Source organism: Hemicordylus capensis, chromosome 6 (genome assembly GCF_027244095.1).
Source record: "Hemicordylus capensis ecotype Gifberg chromosome 6, rHemCap1.1.pri, whole genome shotgun sequence".
Classification (NCBI taxonomy): domain Eukaryota; kingdom Metazoa; phylum Chordata; class Lepidosauria; order Squamata; family Cordylidae; genus Hemicordylus; species Hemicordylus capensis.
The window spans coordinates 93509494-93527934 of NC_069662.1; the positions used below are offsets into that span (position 1 = coordinate 93509494).

An 18441-nucleotide genomic window follows, 5' to 3' on the forward strand; every position below is an offset into this window, starting at 1 on the left:
TTAACCATAGTTAATATTTATTTATTTCTATGTAAACCGCTTTGGGAACTTCTGTTGAAAAGCGGTATATAAATATCTGTCATATTCTTATTAACATCACTGCTGATGCCTCTGGTAAAGGAAGGAATTGGGTCCAGAGAGGCAATGCATTGCCAGGGCAGGGTCTTTATATTTAGGAATTCTCCAGGCTTTCCTAATGTTTCCTAGCAAGTTCTTGGCACAGGAAACATTTCAACCAAAGATTTTCCCAGCTTCTCTGAATCACTACTGCACACCAGCTCCTATGGAAATTCAGTTGTTTGAATCTCAACATTATGATCACTCTACATCATGATCACTCTAACCCCTGAGAACAAGAGCCAGCAAATTAAGGCCCATGAATTGACTACAGTTCTGATCATGCAGTGTGGATGCTTCATCTTACTACTGTATTGGGTTTCCAGGAGACTCCTACCCAGGTTATCAACCAGGGCTGCACCTGCTTCACTTCAGCAAGAGATGTTCCCAGACCATTCACTGCCCCCTGAATGTTTTCTTAAACAATGAGACATTTGTGCAAGCTCATATATCCTACCATGGAGAGATCACTGTGGGGTTCAAATCCAAATACAGAATTTGATCTACAATACTCCTGAATCTGAAATCAAGCCATATGGGTAGGGGAAGCTACATGGACATTACAGGGTTAGTCATTTAAAATAAAAAATGTCAATCATTTGGAGGAGGGAGGAGGAGGGAGGAGGAAAAAGCAAACTACAGGATACATAGGCCAGGTGCTTGAAAGAGTACAATTAAAGGACACATGGCTTTTCTCAAAGTTTTAATGTATGATCCCAAGGTACTTTTCCAGAGCATGTAAGATAATTAATTTTACAGTCATATTTATAGGAGGAACTGGGAACTTCTGTTCTGTTACTGAAACACTTAGGTTAATACAAATACTAGTTCCCATGTTGATCCTTCACTATCCAAGAAGCTTTCTAAGATAATAAAGCTTATGTTGTAATTACTTTATTAATCTCTGGTCTTCCATTTAGACCTATGACAAACTGATATTTAGCATAATGGTAACTTAATGCAACTGATGAGTTTGTCCCTCTACAAACAAACCTGGGATACACATACCCCCTGAGGGTACAAGATGCCCTGTGAGACATGCCAGATTTTTTTTAGATTATTTTAGGAAGTAGGAACATAGGAAGCTGCCATATACTGAGTCAGACCATAGGTCCATCTAGCTCAGTATTGTCTACACAGACTGGCAGCGGCTTCTCCAAGGTTGCAGGCAGGAATCTCTCTCAGCCCTATCTTGGAGAAGCCAGGGAGGGAACTTGAAACCTTCTGCTCTTCCCAGAGCGGCTTCATCCCCTGAGGGGAATATCTTGCAGTGCTCACACATCAAGTCTCCCAGGGCAGACTTGCAACCAGGGAAGACCCTGCTTAGCTAAGGAGACAAGTCATGCTTGCTACCACAAGACCAGCTCTCCTCTCTGAGAGTAAATCATCAAACACAAACTAAGCACAGGCACATAAGTACAACTACATTATTTCATCAAACCTATGTATTTATTAACATTATACTTTTAAAAAACTATTATATAACACAATTTAGTCTGAAAGCATAAAAGATTTTTTGAAATAACATGAAGTCTGGCACAGAACTCTTACCACCAGCAAAGCAAAACAAACAATGAAAACATAGCCATAAGACTCATGAATGGCATCGCTGATTGGCTGAAGGCTGCTCTGACCACTTTCACAGAGGAATTATCTCACTACAAAATACATGTACTGCCACATTGTGGCGTATTTCTTGACAGATGCACAGATGTGGCAGCACCGTGGCTTTGTCTGAATAGCGTACAAATAGGTTACAGTTTCCTTCCACAGCAAAACTCTGCAATATCTCTGGGTAGTACTTGCAAATTTTAGGGTAAAATTGAATAAATATACAATTCTCTCTCTTTTATTCTACAGTTATGATATATCTTAGATTTAATGAACTGACCTACCTCAACAATTTTTGATAAGGGGTGTGAGAACCATATTTTGAGAACCAAAGCCTGAAATAAAGGTTAAGAACCATACCTCTACAGGTTGAGTTATCCAGTCATATAGGACAATACTGAAACAGTTACAAAGGGAAAGGAAACTAGTAACAGACAACACCATGATCAAAATTAGTTCCACTGAACCTGGCATTAGAACAGAATGAGACATCCCACAGTTTCAATCTCAAGTTTTTTAAAACCAGCTATTTTAGCAGGACAAATGTTCAATACTCGTACAATCTGCATACAGTGTACACAGGTACAGATCTGTACCTGGGATTCACACATTATTGAGCACACTTACAGGGATTCACACATTATTGAGCACAGGTACAGTAGTATACTTCCTATCTGTTCCCTGTACCCAGGTTCTCCTTTAAAATGAATGCAGGTACAGTCATTCATGTGAATAAATAAAATAAATAAATAAATATCAGGCTTTTAGTTCATTATTGTTTAATGGTTTTATTGATAGCTCTTTTAAATTGTTTTTAATTATCTTTTGTTTTAATTGTTTATGTTTTAATCTGTAAATCACCCAGAAGTTTGTATATAGGGTGGTATATAAATGCAAAAATAAATAAATTCACACAAAACCAATGAGCCAGTTTGAATGGGCACTGCCTGGCATGCACAAAAAGTTCAGGGATGTGCTGAGAACACACTTGCCCTAATGTCACAGAAGGACATCCCAACACACTCTCAGGGTGTCCCTTAATTATGCAAGGGAGCAGTGCTAAAACATGTTTCCAAACAGGAGTTTGCAAATGAGTAGTTTCAGTTCAGCTCTACACAACACAGGGCCTAACAATGTGATAAACACAGGTAATAATGGCTAAGGACCGCTGAATGGCTGTGGACAATCATCTCATCCTTTTTCAGAACAATCCTCCACAGCATTCACCATCATGACTTGTATCCTTTAAATCAACAACTCCCAGTAACCTCAGTGCTAGGGTTGTGCATTTTGTATTTTTTCTGTTTCGATTTGTACCAAATCCAAATCAACCCCATTTTGTATTCTGTCCAAAATTAAGCCTTCCGAATCACCCCAGTTTTGTGTCCGAATTAATCCGAATCCAAATTAATTCGGATTTAAAAATGGGTCATGTGACCAAAAGAGTGGGTGGGGGTTATAGTGCCCAATGAGCGGAAGCCACCACAAAAATATCAAAGGAATTGGGCAAACGGCTGCTTTTTGGTGAATTTCTGAAGTTTGCGTGTCAGATTTTCCTCATAGCGTATAATGGAGGTTTCAGAAAAAGTATAGCTTCATGTAGGGGTAGGGTGGAGTGTGGTTGGTGGTAGTGATGTAAATTTGGTTTGGATACCTATCTTATCAAGAAAGAGCCAACACCCTATTCAATTTGAAGTTTACACAGGCAGTGAGTCACATTCCTTGTGAGGCAACATGGATTCAATTTCTTACACAGCCAGTGAGTTGCACTGTTACATCAACATTCCTTGTAAGGTCACATTGTTTCAATTTCTATTTCCTTGTTTCTTCCTGTTGTGTCAGCAAGTTAACATAGCTACTGCCTGGTCCTGAGTTGTTTATTTTTTATTATTATTATTATTATTATTATTATTATTATTATTATTATTATAAACATTTTATATCCCACTCTTCCTCCAAGGAGCCCAGAGCAGTGTACTACATACTGAAGTTTCTCCTCACAACAACCCTGTGAAGTAGGTTAGGTTGAGAGAGAGTGACTGGCCCAGAGTCACCCAGCTAGTATCATGGCTGAATGGGGATTTGAACTTGGGTCTCCCCGGTCCTAGTCCAGCACTCTAACCACTACACCATGCTGGCTCTCGCAGCAGACCCCTTTCTGCCCCAAATCTGCCCCAAAGACACTCCAGCTTTCACAATTCCTAAGAAAGCAGCCCTTAGGCCAGTTCCATGGGAGTCTGGGTGGTGGCAGGCAATTAGAGAACTTAGTTATGTGGAATTACATAGCAACTGGTCAGGAGCCGAAGTATGGAACTGATTGGGTCTTCAACCTAAATAAGAAGGTTGTTCAAGATCTCTCCAGGAAATTGAGTGGAACACCCAAACTGACATTTCATATTAAATATTATATTTATAGGGCTGCCCCTTTGAGTCCATTGGCCTCGAACATCTGGTAGCCCCACTTGTAAGTGTAGAAACTGAATACCTGCTTGGAATTAAGCTCATCAGAGCTCAGAAATTAAAATATTACTGCGTGCACTCTGAGCTGGTCCAATTGTAAAAGAAGAGCTACTTCCCAGTGTGTTAATAATGTGTATGCTTTTTGCTTTAACCAATCATAATAGCTTGTGCCTCCCATATACCTTAAAAGAGACCTTGCTGGCATATACCTTGCTGCATTTTGTTAATTTGTTTTGTTTTCTGCAAGGGCTTAGATATTTTAAATGCAAACAGGACAGGGCATGTGGAATCTTAATCATTACACACAAAATAATAAAGAGGAAGAAAAGGGGGGGCAGGAGGAAAGGAGGTCTTGCAATCTCAGCAGCCCAGACATAGCTGACAATGGATTGGCTGCTCACAACTTAATCATTTCATTATCAGCACCCAATTGCATCACAATACAGTGCATTTCTCTTAACTAAATTGCCCAAGGGAATGTCATTGTCTTCAGAAAAGCTTTGTCCCTTTTTGTATATCTTATCTTCTGCTATGCTCATCCTTCTGACAAAAACTAAGTCAGTTGCTGCTGGAGAGACAAAAAGGACAATTTGCAATACAATGCTGAAATGGAGCTCCAAAGCATTTTCCAAAGTAAACAAAATTTGGATCAGAGAGGAGGTCATTTCCGTTTGTAAACAAAAATTATCGGAGGTCTAATTCTGGTTTTGATTTGTAGACAAATCATCTGAAATTGCCATTTTCAGGCACAAATCAATTTGTGCCCGAATTGAAATGCACAAGCCTACTCAGTGCTTAACTACTGATACCAGTACTACCCACAAAAACAAAAGACTAAAAAGTCCTCTGAAGTGCTTCAGTAGTCCCATACTTAATTAGGCTGTTCACATGAGAAAACAAACCCAGGCTTGGGCAGCAGAGATGTGCATGAATCACGATTCAACATGTGATTCGAAACATCCCTGGCACCTTTAAAACGGAGGAGAATACCTGCTCCTCCACCGCTTGCCACCACTTCCCGAACCAGTGTTGCTCCTCTAAGCTAACTTTGTGCACCAGCAGCACTGTCTGCCACCTGCCTTCACATGATGCCAGCACGCACATTGACTCTGAGCATGCATGGCAACCATTTGCGTGGTGTGCATGGTTGCTTAAGTGCATGGTTGCTGACCACACAAATGTTTGCCGCGCATGCATGGAGGCTATGTGCATGTCGGTGTCACACAAAGGTAGCTGGGAGAAGTGCTGTCAATTCAGGAACTGGGGATGAGTGGTGGAGGAGCAGCTATGCACCTGCTTTCTTCCATTTTAAAGGTGTCACAGATATGTTTAGAATTCCACGTCAAATCATGATTCATGCACATTCTTATTCGGCAGCCCTGCCTGGGTTTGGATGCCCATGTGAAGCACGCAGCCTGAGCACACACAGAGTTGGGGGTCTAGAGCACCCAACTCAAGGGAATGGCCAGTGCATTGAGTTGCTTGCACAGTGCATTTTGGGATTCCTGGAGGCTGAGAGTCATTTTCCTGGCCTCCAGTGATCAGTAGTGCTTCAAGCAGCATGGATCGTGTGGGTGTGCAACAGCATGCCAAAGAGTAGATGGTCAGTCATCTGTCAGGGGGAGGTAGGTTCATCCCTGCCTTCCCCAACACCCACCATTCCTGCCCCTCTATAGTAAGGTCATGTATATGAACTTATGATCTTAAATATGAATTTAAGGTTTCTTGTAAAATTATATCGTGAACTACAATGGACCTAGTAGCTCTATCCATACACATAGGCAAGCACTGTTAATTCAATTTAAAAAGAAGGAGGAGCAATGAGACCAGACCTATTCACAGGAGTACAATGTGCCATTCATTGTGTTCCAAGTCCCTAATTATTTGCCATTTGTTAAAAGGAAGCCTTTAGGGGTGACAGAAGCAGGTGTAACTGCTTTGAAGCTGTCTCTCTTTGTCACGGGGACCCAATCTGCCTTCCTCTAAAAGGAAGCAATTACAGAGTTAGCTGGACCTTGTCAGTCATCGGTAAGCCACATTAATTCACGTTAAGTATCAGTGACAATATGACACTTCACACTTGAATGAGATCAAGGGCACAGAAAACCTACCAGTATACTTCCTCCAGCCTTGGGCTGTCTTGCCAGGCTTACACCCATCCATTCATCATCTCTGTCTTCCTTACATGTTTTTCCGCAGGGCATGCCTCTACCATTGCCTAGAACAAATGCAAGGGAAAGGTTGAGAGTTTATAACGGATGAAGTTGGCATCAATGTATTGGATCTCTGTAGGAAATAATCACTCCTACATTTATTTAGCACATCTAATGGATTCATGAATCCAAGTTAGTATAATGGATTTCCAGGTTCCCTCACACTAGAACATACAATAAAAGGCATACTTAGTCCAATAATCCTACCAACTTCATCAACGAGCCTGGGAATGCTTTGACTTGCCTTTCTCTGGGAGACTTGCACAATGTCCCTAATAGGATACTGCCTAGGGTACAACTGCTTGTACAGAAGTCAATTTCCAAGTCATATAGTTAATTATACATTGGGAAAGAATTTCTTCAGCCCAGTCTGCCGTTCGATGAAACACAAACACTGAGGACTCTCAAGGGGCCATGCAAGCTTCCAAAAGCAGTGATGCACACAAATAAATCTGAGAACGGCACTTCATGAACACCAGGGGCAACACCCAGAGAGCAGAAGGAAGCAAAGAGGACATATGTTCCGGGGAGAGCAGCTAGAACGTTTCTCCCATTATCAACTTCACAAAGGTTTCATATCGAGGCTCCAGGGTGCAGTGCTACATGATCTTCATTTGGTCGGGAAAGAATAGGGAGTCAGTACACTATTATTTATTTTTTTTTAAAGAAAACATGCCTGCTGCAGCCCCTTGCAGACATTGGTCTTCCACCCCTTTTGCACTAAGGGGATGCAGAAAGGCAATATAGGAGTCCATTGTGAACAGCGGGAAGAGTGATCTCAGTTTGAGGTCATCCCATAATGAGGCTGTTCTTAGAATCAGCCTAAACTGAGATAGGAAATCTAAGTCAGGTCTTTGCTGATAGTAAGAGCCACTGGGATTCATGCAGCTCCCAGCAGCAACACGGGAACAATCCCTGCAAAGAAGCCACCCTCTTAAATGGGGCTAAGAGTGCTCTTAACCTCATTTTCTTGATGGTCTGGGAGACTGCAGGGCACCGCACACTTGTGCAGTGCATTATGGGAGTTCCAGGGGATGGGGCAATGCTTCCCAGCCCCTGACCCTCTGCACTGCTGGTTGCAGCCAGCCATCACCTGGGCGGGTGACTCGCCCTCCCAGCAACAACAGAGGGATCATCTGCAGCTTCCTCCCCACTCTCCCTTGAGCCTTTTCTCACTGAGAGTGAGAAAGGGCTCATTATATAATGCATTCCTAGTTATATGAAGCCTGTTTCTTCTGTGCTCACTTGAGCACTAAAAGTCAAGATGAGGCTACAGGAAACCATGCAGGAAAGTCATGCTTGGAAAGAGAAAACATTCAGAACAAAAGCTTCTATAGATATAAGATTTTTAAAGTCAGTGAGTCCGTCAAGTTTATTGCAGTCAACAGGCCAGAAGTAAAAATAAAGCAAATAATTATGTCTCCGGCACAAGATACGGCAATAGAATACCAACAATTCACAATTCACAATATAAAAATAGAATAAATAAATAAATAATAAATTCATATACAGAAAACATCAAATGACCCAAAGTAACCCCCACCGCCACAAAACAGCCCTATCTATATCAGTTCACAAATTGCGTCCTCATTCTTACAGCAACTGACGGGAATTTAGCAACAGCTAAGGTTACCCTTGGAACTTTATCTATCAGTAGATATTTAAGACAGAGTTGAGTTTTAAAGTGCTTACACATACATACCTCGACCCATATCCAGTTCTGTGCACCTCCTGTCAGGGTTAGTGTGGACACGGCATTTAAATATAGCCCCTGGGGACTTAACAGAGGCACTGTATTTAGAATCTGCCTTTGGAGCACCAACCAAGACCCTGGAAATCAAAAGCAAGGCAATACTTAATTAACATTATAAGAAGCAAATGAGCATACAAGTTTCACACTGACCGCTCTTTCCTTGACAAACTGACATTTTCCTCCCAGCCTTGTGAAGCAATAATCCAGGCTTAACATGCCCACCCACTGTGTCAAGGCATTTCCCTTCAATAAATCCATTAATTCTACGAAGGAGCTAAACTGACACAAGAAGCATAATACGCTAAACATCCAGAGCAGTGTATTCCTACCCACCCCGCAACCCACTCATAGTTCACTTTTAGGAAAGAAGGGGAACCAATGACAGCAGCTGTATTTCCCTCTCAGTTCAAATACAAAGGGCTTTCAACTCAAAAGAATATCATAAAAATGAAGGTCTGATGGGGTCTGATCTCCCACCCCATCCGCAGCACCTCCCATCCCATACCTTTTTCAGCATAATGCAAGTTATTTTAATATATATATACTATAATGGCAAGGAAGTATGCTTTCTTTACAGGTTAACACACCATTTTTAAAATCTGGCAGAGAAAAATTGGTACACTTGTCTGACATTATTATTATATTCGGGCAGAATTATACATTACAAGAAAGCACAGGGTTGTCACCAAAAAGGATCGAAGCCTATTGAGGCACAGCAAGAATCCCGACTGTAGTTTATCAATGGTTTTTGTATTCAGATGTAACGTAAAACCACATTTTGCATAAACTGTAGTTTGAAAACCAACAACAAGCCATCGTTTCTTGGTTTGCTCATCCCCTGCAATTTGTGGGCAGGTGAGCTTTGCTTCAGCTGAGCAACCCATCATTTTGCATCACGTATAAATCCAATGTGAGAGTCTCAAAATATTTCTGAAATTTCAAGATTTGGTGAGAAGAAATTCAGCCAACAAATGTCTGCAACTAAGCTTTGGTATTAGATACAAGTTTGGTTCACTCTAGCAACTACTATCCCCTCCAACCGTTCCAACTGGGACAGTCCCTATTTTCTAGTACTTGTCCCTGGTGAAATCACTGCCTCTATTTTGGGCCCATTGTTTGCCTTTTCGGCAATGTCTTGTTAAAATGTTGTTTGCCAAGTCATACATGAAAAAAAACATACCTATGGATGTTAAATCAACGAGCCATGCATCGCCTGGCATTTCACATACTGTGATACATAATTTGTTGATAATATGTTAAAGATAACAGTGCTTTTTCTAGTACCTTTACTAGAAGAGCAATCACCTTATTAGCATGAAAGCCAGCTGGGGACAGGTTACTATAGAGTAAAGAAATGCATCAACAGCAGATCATCAGGTCTGACAAGAGGGGGGGAAACCGGCACAAATTAATGGGGTCCAGAGGTCCGGAAGGGGCCCTGGGCCCCAACTATATTGCATATGTTTTTGTCTTGCCTCCTGCCACCACCCTGTGCCCGCCACGAGACCGAACTGCCAATCTCTAATTTTAGCTGCCATGTGCATGGCCGAGGGGTGAGCCAAGCACCTGTGGCGGCAGCAGCAGGCAGAGCAGGAGCTCCAGCACGTCTGCGCAGTTTGAATAGAGTGCCGACGCTCACATTTTTCAAGGTCTGCTTAGCCAGATAGTCACGCTTAGCGGCCGCTCCCACTCCACCAGCTGCCACCACCACAGGGGGGTGCTCGTGGCTAGAGCACCCCCCTCATGCACATTCTATGTGCATTCCAGTGCACATGGTGGCTAGAATTATTTTAAAGCTCAGCGGTTCAGCCTTGTGGCAGCGGCAGTGGTGGCAGCAGGGAGGCGTGTCTCATGGCAAAGGCAGCCTTGCAGCAGCGGAAGCAACATGTGGGCCTCATGGTGAGGGCCCTGGGGAGAAATTTCACTGGGGTCCGAACTGCTCTTAGCAGCCCTGCAGACCATGAACAGCTTTCAACAACAGACAGTATGAACATAAGGCATTTCTTGTGCACAAGGGGTGATTTTCATCAATCTCCTCTGCAGCCCTCTGAAAATATGTCCCTGAGGGTTTCAGGAACTGTCAGAGCAGATTTTTCAAAGTCCAAAAGGCAGCTTGAAGGATCCAAAGGATCAATGAGAACCAGGCATCTACAAATCCACTTGTCAGCTCGCCAGTGGCAAATGTTCCCACCCCTCTGAAGAGTAGGATACCCAGCACCACATGGATCTTTTCCCCAGAGGTCTCACTTCCACTGTCATTTCTGAGAAGGTAAGAAACATCAGGAATCCTTCCTGTGCAGCAGGAGAGGGCTCCTTCTGTTTCTTACCATCGCAGTGCAAATGACAGAATAACCCCTTCTGTTGCTCTGAGGGAAGAGAGGGATAGGTGACAACCACAAACGGAGCATAGCTATAATTGAAGAAGGGAGGAGGGACAAATGTCCCTGGCTCCTGAGAAAGAGGGGACCCACCAGCTAAGCAACAGCTTGCCCTTTGGTATCTCCCTCCTGCCTCTATGAGAAAGAATATGGGGAGGGGGCAGAGGCTTCCATTTTTGTCCCAGGGCCCACTCCAACCTTGCTGCACCCTCATGACCACAAATAATGGCTGTCTATTGAGCTAAGCCTCAGTCTGTGTATCTCTAGTGAGAATAAACCCTCCCCACTTAACTCAGCAGAACATCTTCCACTCATGAACTACAGATCAGGATGTTGCCCAGTATATAATAATGGAGGGAGGGTGGCACATGAAATGATCCTTGGTAGACTAATAGAGAGGTTACAAGCATTTCCCTATTTCTTTCACTGAAATATTGAAGAGGATGCACTACACTCCGAAACTATAACATGAGATTTCTAGGACTTTAAAAGAAGACTCTTCTCTTTATGAACCTTGAATCAATGAGGGCGGGGAGCACATTGTTTCTCTTCAGCAAAGGTTGGAGGACATTAACACAATATTATTATGTTTTGAAATACTCAGGTATAAAAATAAAGGATACCGCTATATTCTGAGACAACTGGTATTGTGCATTTATCCAGAGCAATAACACTTACACTAATGTTTCCACTGCTGCTTTGATAATGACTGGCTTCATTGATGCAGGAAAAAGGATACACTGCTATTTTAAACAAACTTTCAAGGAGGAAAAGGCTACATTAACAGTTTGATTTCTCCCGCGTTTCAGAGGCTAAGCTGTCAAATCACAAGATTTTGACATGGGCTACCTTCTTCAATACAAGCAGTGTTTTCACAAGTGAGAACAATTAGTGGCCCAGATACCTAAATTACAGAAAACTACAAAGCCAACAAACACTGAGAAGCAAACACAAGGGAGTCTGAAATAGCAGCTCTAAACACAAATGCCCATGAGCGACTAGCAGGCTGAGATCAAAATGCCAATCATCCCCACCCCCTCCCCCAAGCATGTATTATGAATGAACATCATTCACTTAACTTACTGACACCCTTGAGCTCCCCAAAAGTAAACCATAAAAGGGATAGATTTCTAGCTTACCAGGCCTCGAATGAAATTATAAGCAGCTGGTAAAGAAAAGTGTTTTGATGACTGAAGGGCAAGTACAGTTGTATTTTGACTTCAATGACTTTGGATGGACTCATGCTCACTTTTCACCAAGGTAAAAAATAAACAGAGATCTCCAAGGAGGTCAGCGTGGGGGCGGCGGCGGGAGACACAAGACCAAAGCAGAGCACAGAGATGCAGCCACTGATGCATCACAAATAAATATACATGCAAACTTGCATCGTGCACAGTATATATTCAGACTGTAGTTTGAAATTATTATGGATCAGATTTACCTCTTAGCCATTCTCCCAGGAATAAGGAGTGGCGTATCTGGAGCAACCATATTTTCCTCTCAGGAACCTTGTGAAGAACAAATGAATCTGCTGTATACCAAGGCAGACTATTGTTCTATCTAGCACCATACTGTCTACATGAGCTAGCAGGGGCCTACATAGTGCTGCTGAGATCAGCCAGTGCTACTGCGCATCTTGTAGGTAGACCCGGCAGTGCTGCGCAAGAGGGTGGTTGCACAACTACCTAAAACAGCACGCCCATAGTTGTGTGAAGTCACACAAAAGGAAATGCAGCTTCACAACTGCAGGTGTACTGTTTTAAGTAGTTGCACAACTGCCCTCTTGTGCAACACCTTCAGGGCTGCCTGCAACATGTGCAGCAGTGCTGGCTAAATCGGCAGTGCCGCCATTGTGCTGTGCATCGTGTGGGTCACTGGCTCCACAAGCTTCCAAACGGGGGGGAGGCGTGGGGGGGGGTTATAGCCTTACCTGAAGCTTCTTTGGAAGAGCAAAGATATTAGTCTCCTAACCAAATACAGATTAGTTAATAATAGCTCCAATAATATTTCCAATAGCCACATATGGTTGTGAAACTTGGACTTTGAAGAAGGCAGAGAGGAGAAGGATGGAGGCTGTCAAGATGTGGTGTTGGAGGAGACTGTTGTGTATCCCATGGACAGCGAGAATTATGAATAAGGAAATTTTAGATCGAGTTAAACCAATAATATATCTAGAAGCTAAGATTACTAAATAAAGACTGACATATTTTGGTCATGTCATGCGAGCTGATTCACTCAAAAAGACAATTATGCTGGGAATGATAAGCAGGAGAAGGAGACGGGGACGGCCTTGTACTCAGTGGCTGGATATTATAAAAAATGACAGTGGGATGACCATGGCAGAATTAAAGGAAGCTGTACGAGATAGGGCACCATGGAGTGCATTGATCCATAGAGTGACCGAGAGTCGGACACAACTGAACGGATAGAGAGAGAAGCTTCTTGGGATTGAACCTGAGACCTTCTTGATGCAGAGAATGTTCTCTGCTTCTAAACTACAGTCCCTCCCTCTCCAGGTAACGGTAACTGCCCAAGATCAAACTGAGCTTCTCAAGTTGACCATTTCCCCACCCCAGCCTTCTTCAAACAAGCCTTGAATTCCAGGGAAGCCACACCATAGACTTCAAAATGGTAGAACTTCAATAGGATATTAGCCACTCCATAGACTTCAATATGGTATACATGCTATAATCTGGGGACTGCCACCTCCGTCCCCAGATACCTCTAAGCTCCCCTACCTTCACATTTGGGTTCTGCAGGTCAGGCAGAACCGGCTTCCAAACAGCTACAGGCTTCAATTAGCTTCCTGATGGTTTAAAAATATATATATTGGAGACAAAATGTAAAGCGTTATCCCCAAAAAGAAGCATGCAAGCAAGCCCCAAATTAGAATCTGGTTTTTCCACATTAAAGAGATATTGTAGCCTAAGAAAAATGATTAGTGTGTAAAGATATCTATTGGAAGGATGTATGAGAGCTCATTACAACAGAGAGTTACTTGGAATCCATGGGGGGCGGAATCTGAAGGGTTCATCAACTTTTGCCTCTACAAACAAAGCTTCAGGGCCCTCTATTCAAGGCCTTTGTGTGTGTGTGAACTGCAAAGAACCTTTGGAGTCAGGCAGTATATAGATTAAATAAATAATAATAAATAATAATAATATCACAGCAACCATCTAGCTGCAAGGAACACAGGATGCCCTCAGAAAAGTCAACACCTTTATGCCTAGCAGAATAAAATGGTATACTTTCCTCCGGCTCAGGAAACAAAGAACACAAATTCCCAGCATAACAAGCCCAACTAGAGATGAAGCCAGCAGAACAGTTTCAATGTAACCTTTTTATTAATAACCTCTTCTTCTCTGCTTGATACCTCTGATGCCTAATACCTCCTGCCACATCCTTGCTGAGAGACCTTCAGGATAAACAGTTTGGAAGTCCAAGTGCTGAATCTAGCAGGGAGTGCAACATTTTAAGGAGTCATTAATGGCACGGACAGATACCCAAGACATGCATCTGTCTACTGGTGTACATGTTTTAGGATGCAATTCTACATTGCAAGTTCAAACACCACCATGAGCTCTGTATCAAATTTCAAGGGGTCCATGAAAGATGTCACCCACACACTGTCATTTAGAAACCATCTTTTAGCCATTATGGCTTCCTAAATGCTCTGCAGTGAGCAGAGAGTAGAACAATTCACAATTAGCAATAACAATAATAAATATATATCAGCTGTGACTGCAGACAGTGGCACTGAGTGGGCACGCTGCTGTATCATTTCCCCTCCCAAAGATGTTCTGGCTGTTCCCTTATTTTCTTTGAGCTTGCCCTAAGTGCAGCACTTAGCCATATGCCAGAGGCAAAGACTCTGATTGCCCCACAGTCCTTTTAAAGTGCTGCTATAGCAAATGACAGGAAGTGGCAGTTAGAGCAGCGGAGACAGTAGTTGCTGCTCCCTAGAGTGTCCCATCCCCCAGTCAATGTCAGGGCCAAGCAAGAAGGGAGTGGGTCTCCAGAGAGCCTCCAGGGGCCAAGAGGAAAGGTGGAAAATGCATAGTTAACTTCCTTCTGCTATGGCTCACCTTCAGGCTTACTTCTCATGAGCTTTGGGAGACCACAGCGAAACATACTTTGTAAAGTTTGCAAACACCATCTCTCCATTCACAGCCATTGCCAATCCAGCTATTCATTGTAAGAGAGTGCCTTTTGAACCCAGTGCTTTCCTAATGATAAATAAGCATACACTGCCACTGTGCATCAAAAGGACTTCAGTCTGACTATTCCTGACCAGGTAGCACCTGTCCAGGACCTTCTCCCACATCAGTCTGACACACCAGAGTTCCTTCCAAATCTCTCAGAAGGTGGCATACTGTAGCAAAGGACAATGCCATGCAGCCCCTGCATCTAAGCGAGAGAATTTTACCAAGGACAATTCAGTCAATGCTTTGAACCAAATAGTAAATTACTCAAAAGAGCTTACATGGCAATCAGTATCAGAGTTAATATGTAATTCCTTTTCATGCCTCATCCAAGCTGCTAGCAGTAGTTCTCAGTTGCATTTCCCACAATCCCAGCTCTTAGCAATTCAACAATATTTACGGAAAATGCTCTGAGTGTTTTCTTTTTCTGAGACACATACAATAGTAACCAAGAAAGCAATAAGTCACACCATCCTTACAATATATAATCAACTCTTCTCATAAAACAAGCCTCTGGTCATAATTCATACTTGAAGCATAGTTGAGAAACACAAAAACTGGGAATCCATTGCAGCCATGATGATTTTCCCTACAGGTACTCAAGATGGGGGGGCGAGAGGAGGTTACAAAAGAAAAAGGCCATGCTACAGGCCAACACTGCTACATACATTCCACACTTCCACCCACATAGCCCTATTTTGCCTCTACAAACTCACTACAATCGCAGCCCTAAGAACCTACTTGTATACTTACTTGGAAGTAAGTACCATTGAACTCAACAGGACTGTCAGCATTCCTGGGGCAAGAAATTATCCAAGGCAAACTTTCCGCCCTCCAGCACTAAATTCTAGGTGTGGGCACGGCTTCAGAGCTGGGAAGGAGGAAGGTTCATTCACTCCCTTCTTCTCCTATCAGCAGGAGCAAAAAGGTCTGAGCTCCTCTCCGGGAGACAGTCAGACCAACAAGCCCGTCCCATCTGATCTTCTCATCCTTGGCAGCCCCTGGCTTAAATAGAGCCCTGCATTTCAGACACTCCTCCCCGCTTCCAACCTGCTCCATCTTCCCTGGCTGGGAAGGTCTAGTGGCCAGCCAACCCCTGACTTGTTCTCTACCTTCACCCACTTCCTTAATATCCCTGCACCCGTTTGCAGCTGTGGAGTTAATATTGTTGCTTTTCCCTCTCCACCAAGCTGCTGTCTCCTGGGCTGTCCTCGCCCACCCCACAGCAACTGTTGCACTTCTCTCCAAGCCCTCCCTGACTCCTGAGAGGTAATGACTAGGGTGGCCTTGGCATTTGGAGCCCCCAGCTTCCCTTGACACCCTGCCATTTGGCTGGGTACACAACCCTCTCTCGCAGGGGAGGGTAGGAACTCCCGACATGGACTTACTTCTGAGAAGTGCAAAAACCCAAGGCACACCGTTTTAATGTGATGCCTGAATACAGTTGTTGAAAATGTTTTACTTCCATAATACTAGAACACAGGGTCATCCAGCAACATTGACTGGCAACAGATTCAGAACAGAGAAAAGCCCTATTCAATTACAATGTGTGAATGTTCAGACACCTGTACATTTTGTTGTGTGGGCAACTGAATATGCATTCATGTTAAAAGTGAATTTGGATACAAGCAGTGTTCCCTCTAGGGCATGCACACATGTGCATGCTCACAAGTTTGTTGATGTCTGCTCAGTTAATTTTAGATCCCGCTCAGGTTGAATGAGGAATGCATTCACCCTGAATGCACTTGCGCGCGCGCACTGCCTTGATACTGCTGCCCAGAACAAAACTAATTCTGCATACAGATGAAAGAAATTAGAGAGAACACTGGATACAAGCCCCCTCAAATGCACAGCACAGACAGGAAGCGTCCTTCTGTACAGGCATTGAACTAAATATATGACTAATTTAATCTGTATTTACATACACTGTACAGACTAGCCCTATTTACATGTTACATTCAGTGTACATACAATCTATGCACAGTATATGCATGTACAGATGTGTATGTATGCATGTACAGTTATTCACAAATATCTGAACGCACAGTACGCTTCCTATCAGTACCTCCACTTAAGAAGGTACTCAGATTTACTTTTAAAATGAACACACGTACAGTCATTCACACAGAAACACATACATGTGTACAGACATCTAAATGCACATACAATGTTATGTCTCAATAAGGCTTTTCACATGTATTGAAAACAACATCGTATGCTTCTTTAAAGGTAAGGTAAAGTATGCCGTCAAGTTGATTTCAACTCCTGGCGCCCACAGAGCCCTGTGGTTTTCTTTGGTAGAATACAAGAGGGATTTACCATCACCTTCTCCCAAGCAGTATGAGATCACGCCTTTCAGCATCTTCCTATATCGCTGCTGCCCAATATAGGTGTTTTTCATAGTCTGGGAAACAGAGGGGATTCAAAATGGCAACCTTCTGCTTCTTAGTCAAGCATTTCCCCGCTGTGCCACTTAAGGCGACCACTTCTTTACACAATACATAATTAACTACCACAGACTGATCCAGCTCAGATGATAGTTCAAAAAGAAGTTTTGTTTGCACGCACATGCATGCAAGCACACTCACACACACCCTTCATGCACCTGGCTGCATTCAAAGCTTCCTCATTTGTTAAACCAGTTTCCTTTGATGTCCAAACTGGGAAACAATGGTTTAAATTCTCCCTACAAATGAAGACTGCAAATCATGAAACAGATTGAAGACTCCTTTTACAGTTTGATATAAACAGTTTGCTGGTTCATACTGATCCTGTTCATATCTTGGTTCAACAGTTGATCCTGGTTCATATATTGGTATAATGCCCTCCTCCACTCCAGGGAGTCAATTCCACATCAAAAAGGCAAGGGTGCACTCAGGATGCATTGTCAACTTAGTGCTGCTCAAAATGGGTTTACTGAGCCTCTTAACAACAGCATTCAGGAGGTTCTGTCACCTCCTCCTCTCTCATAATTGTCTTGGTTCATTGAAGGACTTGTTCCACCATGGCTCTCCATGTGTCCATTTCCTCCTTGCTCAAACCAACTGCCTTTGTTCAGTCACAGGATGAAGGGCCAATTTTGCCCTCACACAGTGAAGGCATCTGGCAACCTCTTGTAACACGTATCCAGCCTCCTGTGTCTTCTGGTTATCTTCCCTCTAGGGGGACTCCATGGATTAGGGCATGGAGAGGACCAAGTCTCCACTCCCTCTGTATTAGCCGATTATTCAAGTCTGGTGGCTCACCTGCGGTCTCCCCATTTGGCCATAGCACAGGTCCACACTTGGCTTGTTAACTAATGGTGGAATGAACAGACCAAAGCACCCAACTTCAAACAAGAGGGGGACCTAGTTTATAACAAGCCAGGTACTGAAGCTTTCAATCACCTTCTTTTGTGTGCAGTGGCAGAGCCAGACTGCGAGCAGCCTATGCCTGGGCACCGCGGCAGTCCTGCTCACCCCACCCCCTGCATCTGACATCAAAAGTGGGGTCTACCCATGCCCCCACGTCAGATGCAGGGGGCATGGTCTGGCTCCCGAACAGGGCTGCGCAGCCCCATTCAGGAGCTAGATTGGGGCCGGTGCTGCGTTCTCCTTAAAGACAGGGAAGAGCTGCTCCTGGCCGCACCACAAACGCAGCACCAGCCATTTAACTCCTGAACGGGGCCGCGCAGCCCTGCTTGGGAGCTAAACCAGCACACACACCCC

At 43.4% G+C, this 18441-nt stretch overlaps 1 protein-coding gene across 6 annotated transcripts in view; it reads right to left on the reverse strand.

The window, feature by feature from the left end:
- The window catches only part of ITGA9 (integrin subunit alpha 9), a 391432-nt gene that overhangs the window by 330664 nt on the left and 42327 nt on the right, over window positions 1–18441 (reverse strand). For 5 of the 6 annotated variants that reach the window (XR_008309811.1, XR_008309810.1, XM_053261579.1 and 2 more), the window contains 2 exons: window positions 8104–8231; window positions 6300–6406 (listed from right to left, as the gene is read on the reverse strand). Coding sequence is in view for 4 of the 6 variants with exons in the window: in XM_053261579.1 (XP_053117554.1) it covers window positions 6300–6406; window positions 8104–8231 (235 nt within the window). In the remaining 2 variants the exon portion in view is untranslated. Of the gene's footprint in view, window positions 1–6299; window positions 6407–8103; window positions 8232–15487; window positions 15584–18441 lie in introns of those variants that run through there. The other variant, XM_053261582.1, reaches the window with a different exon arrangement.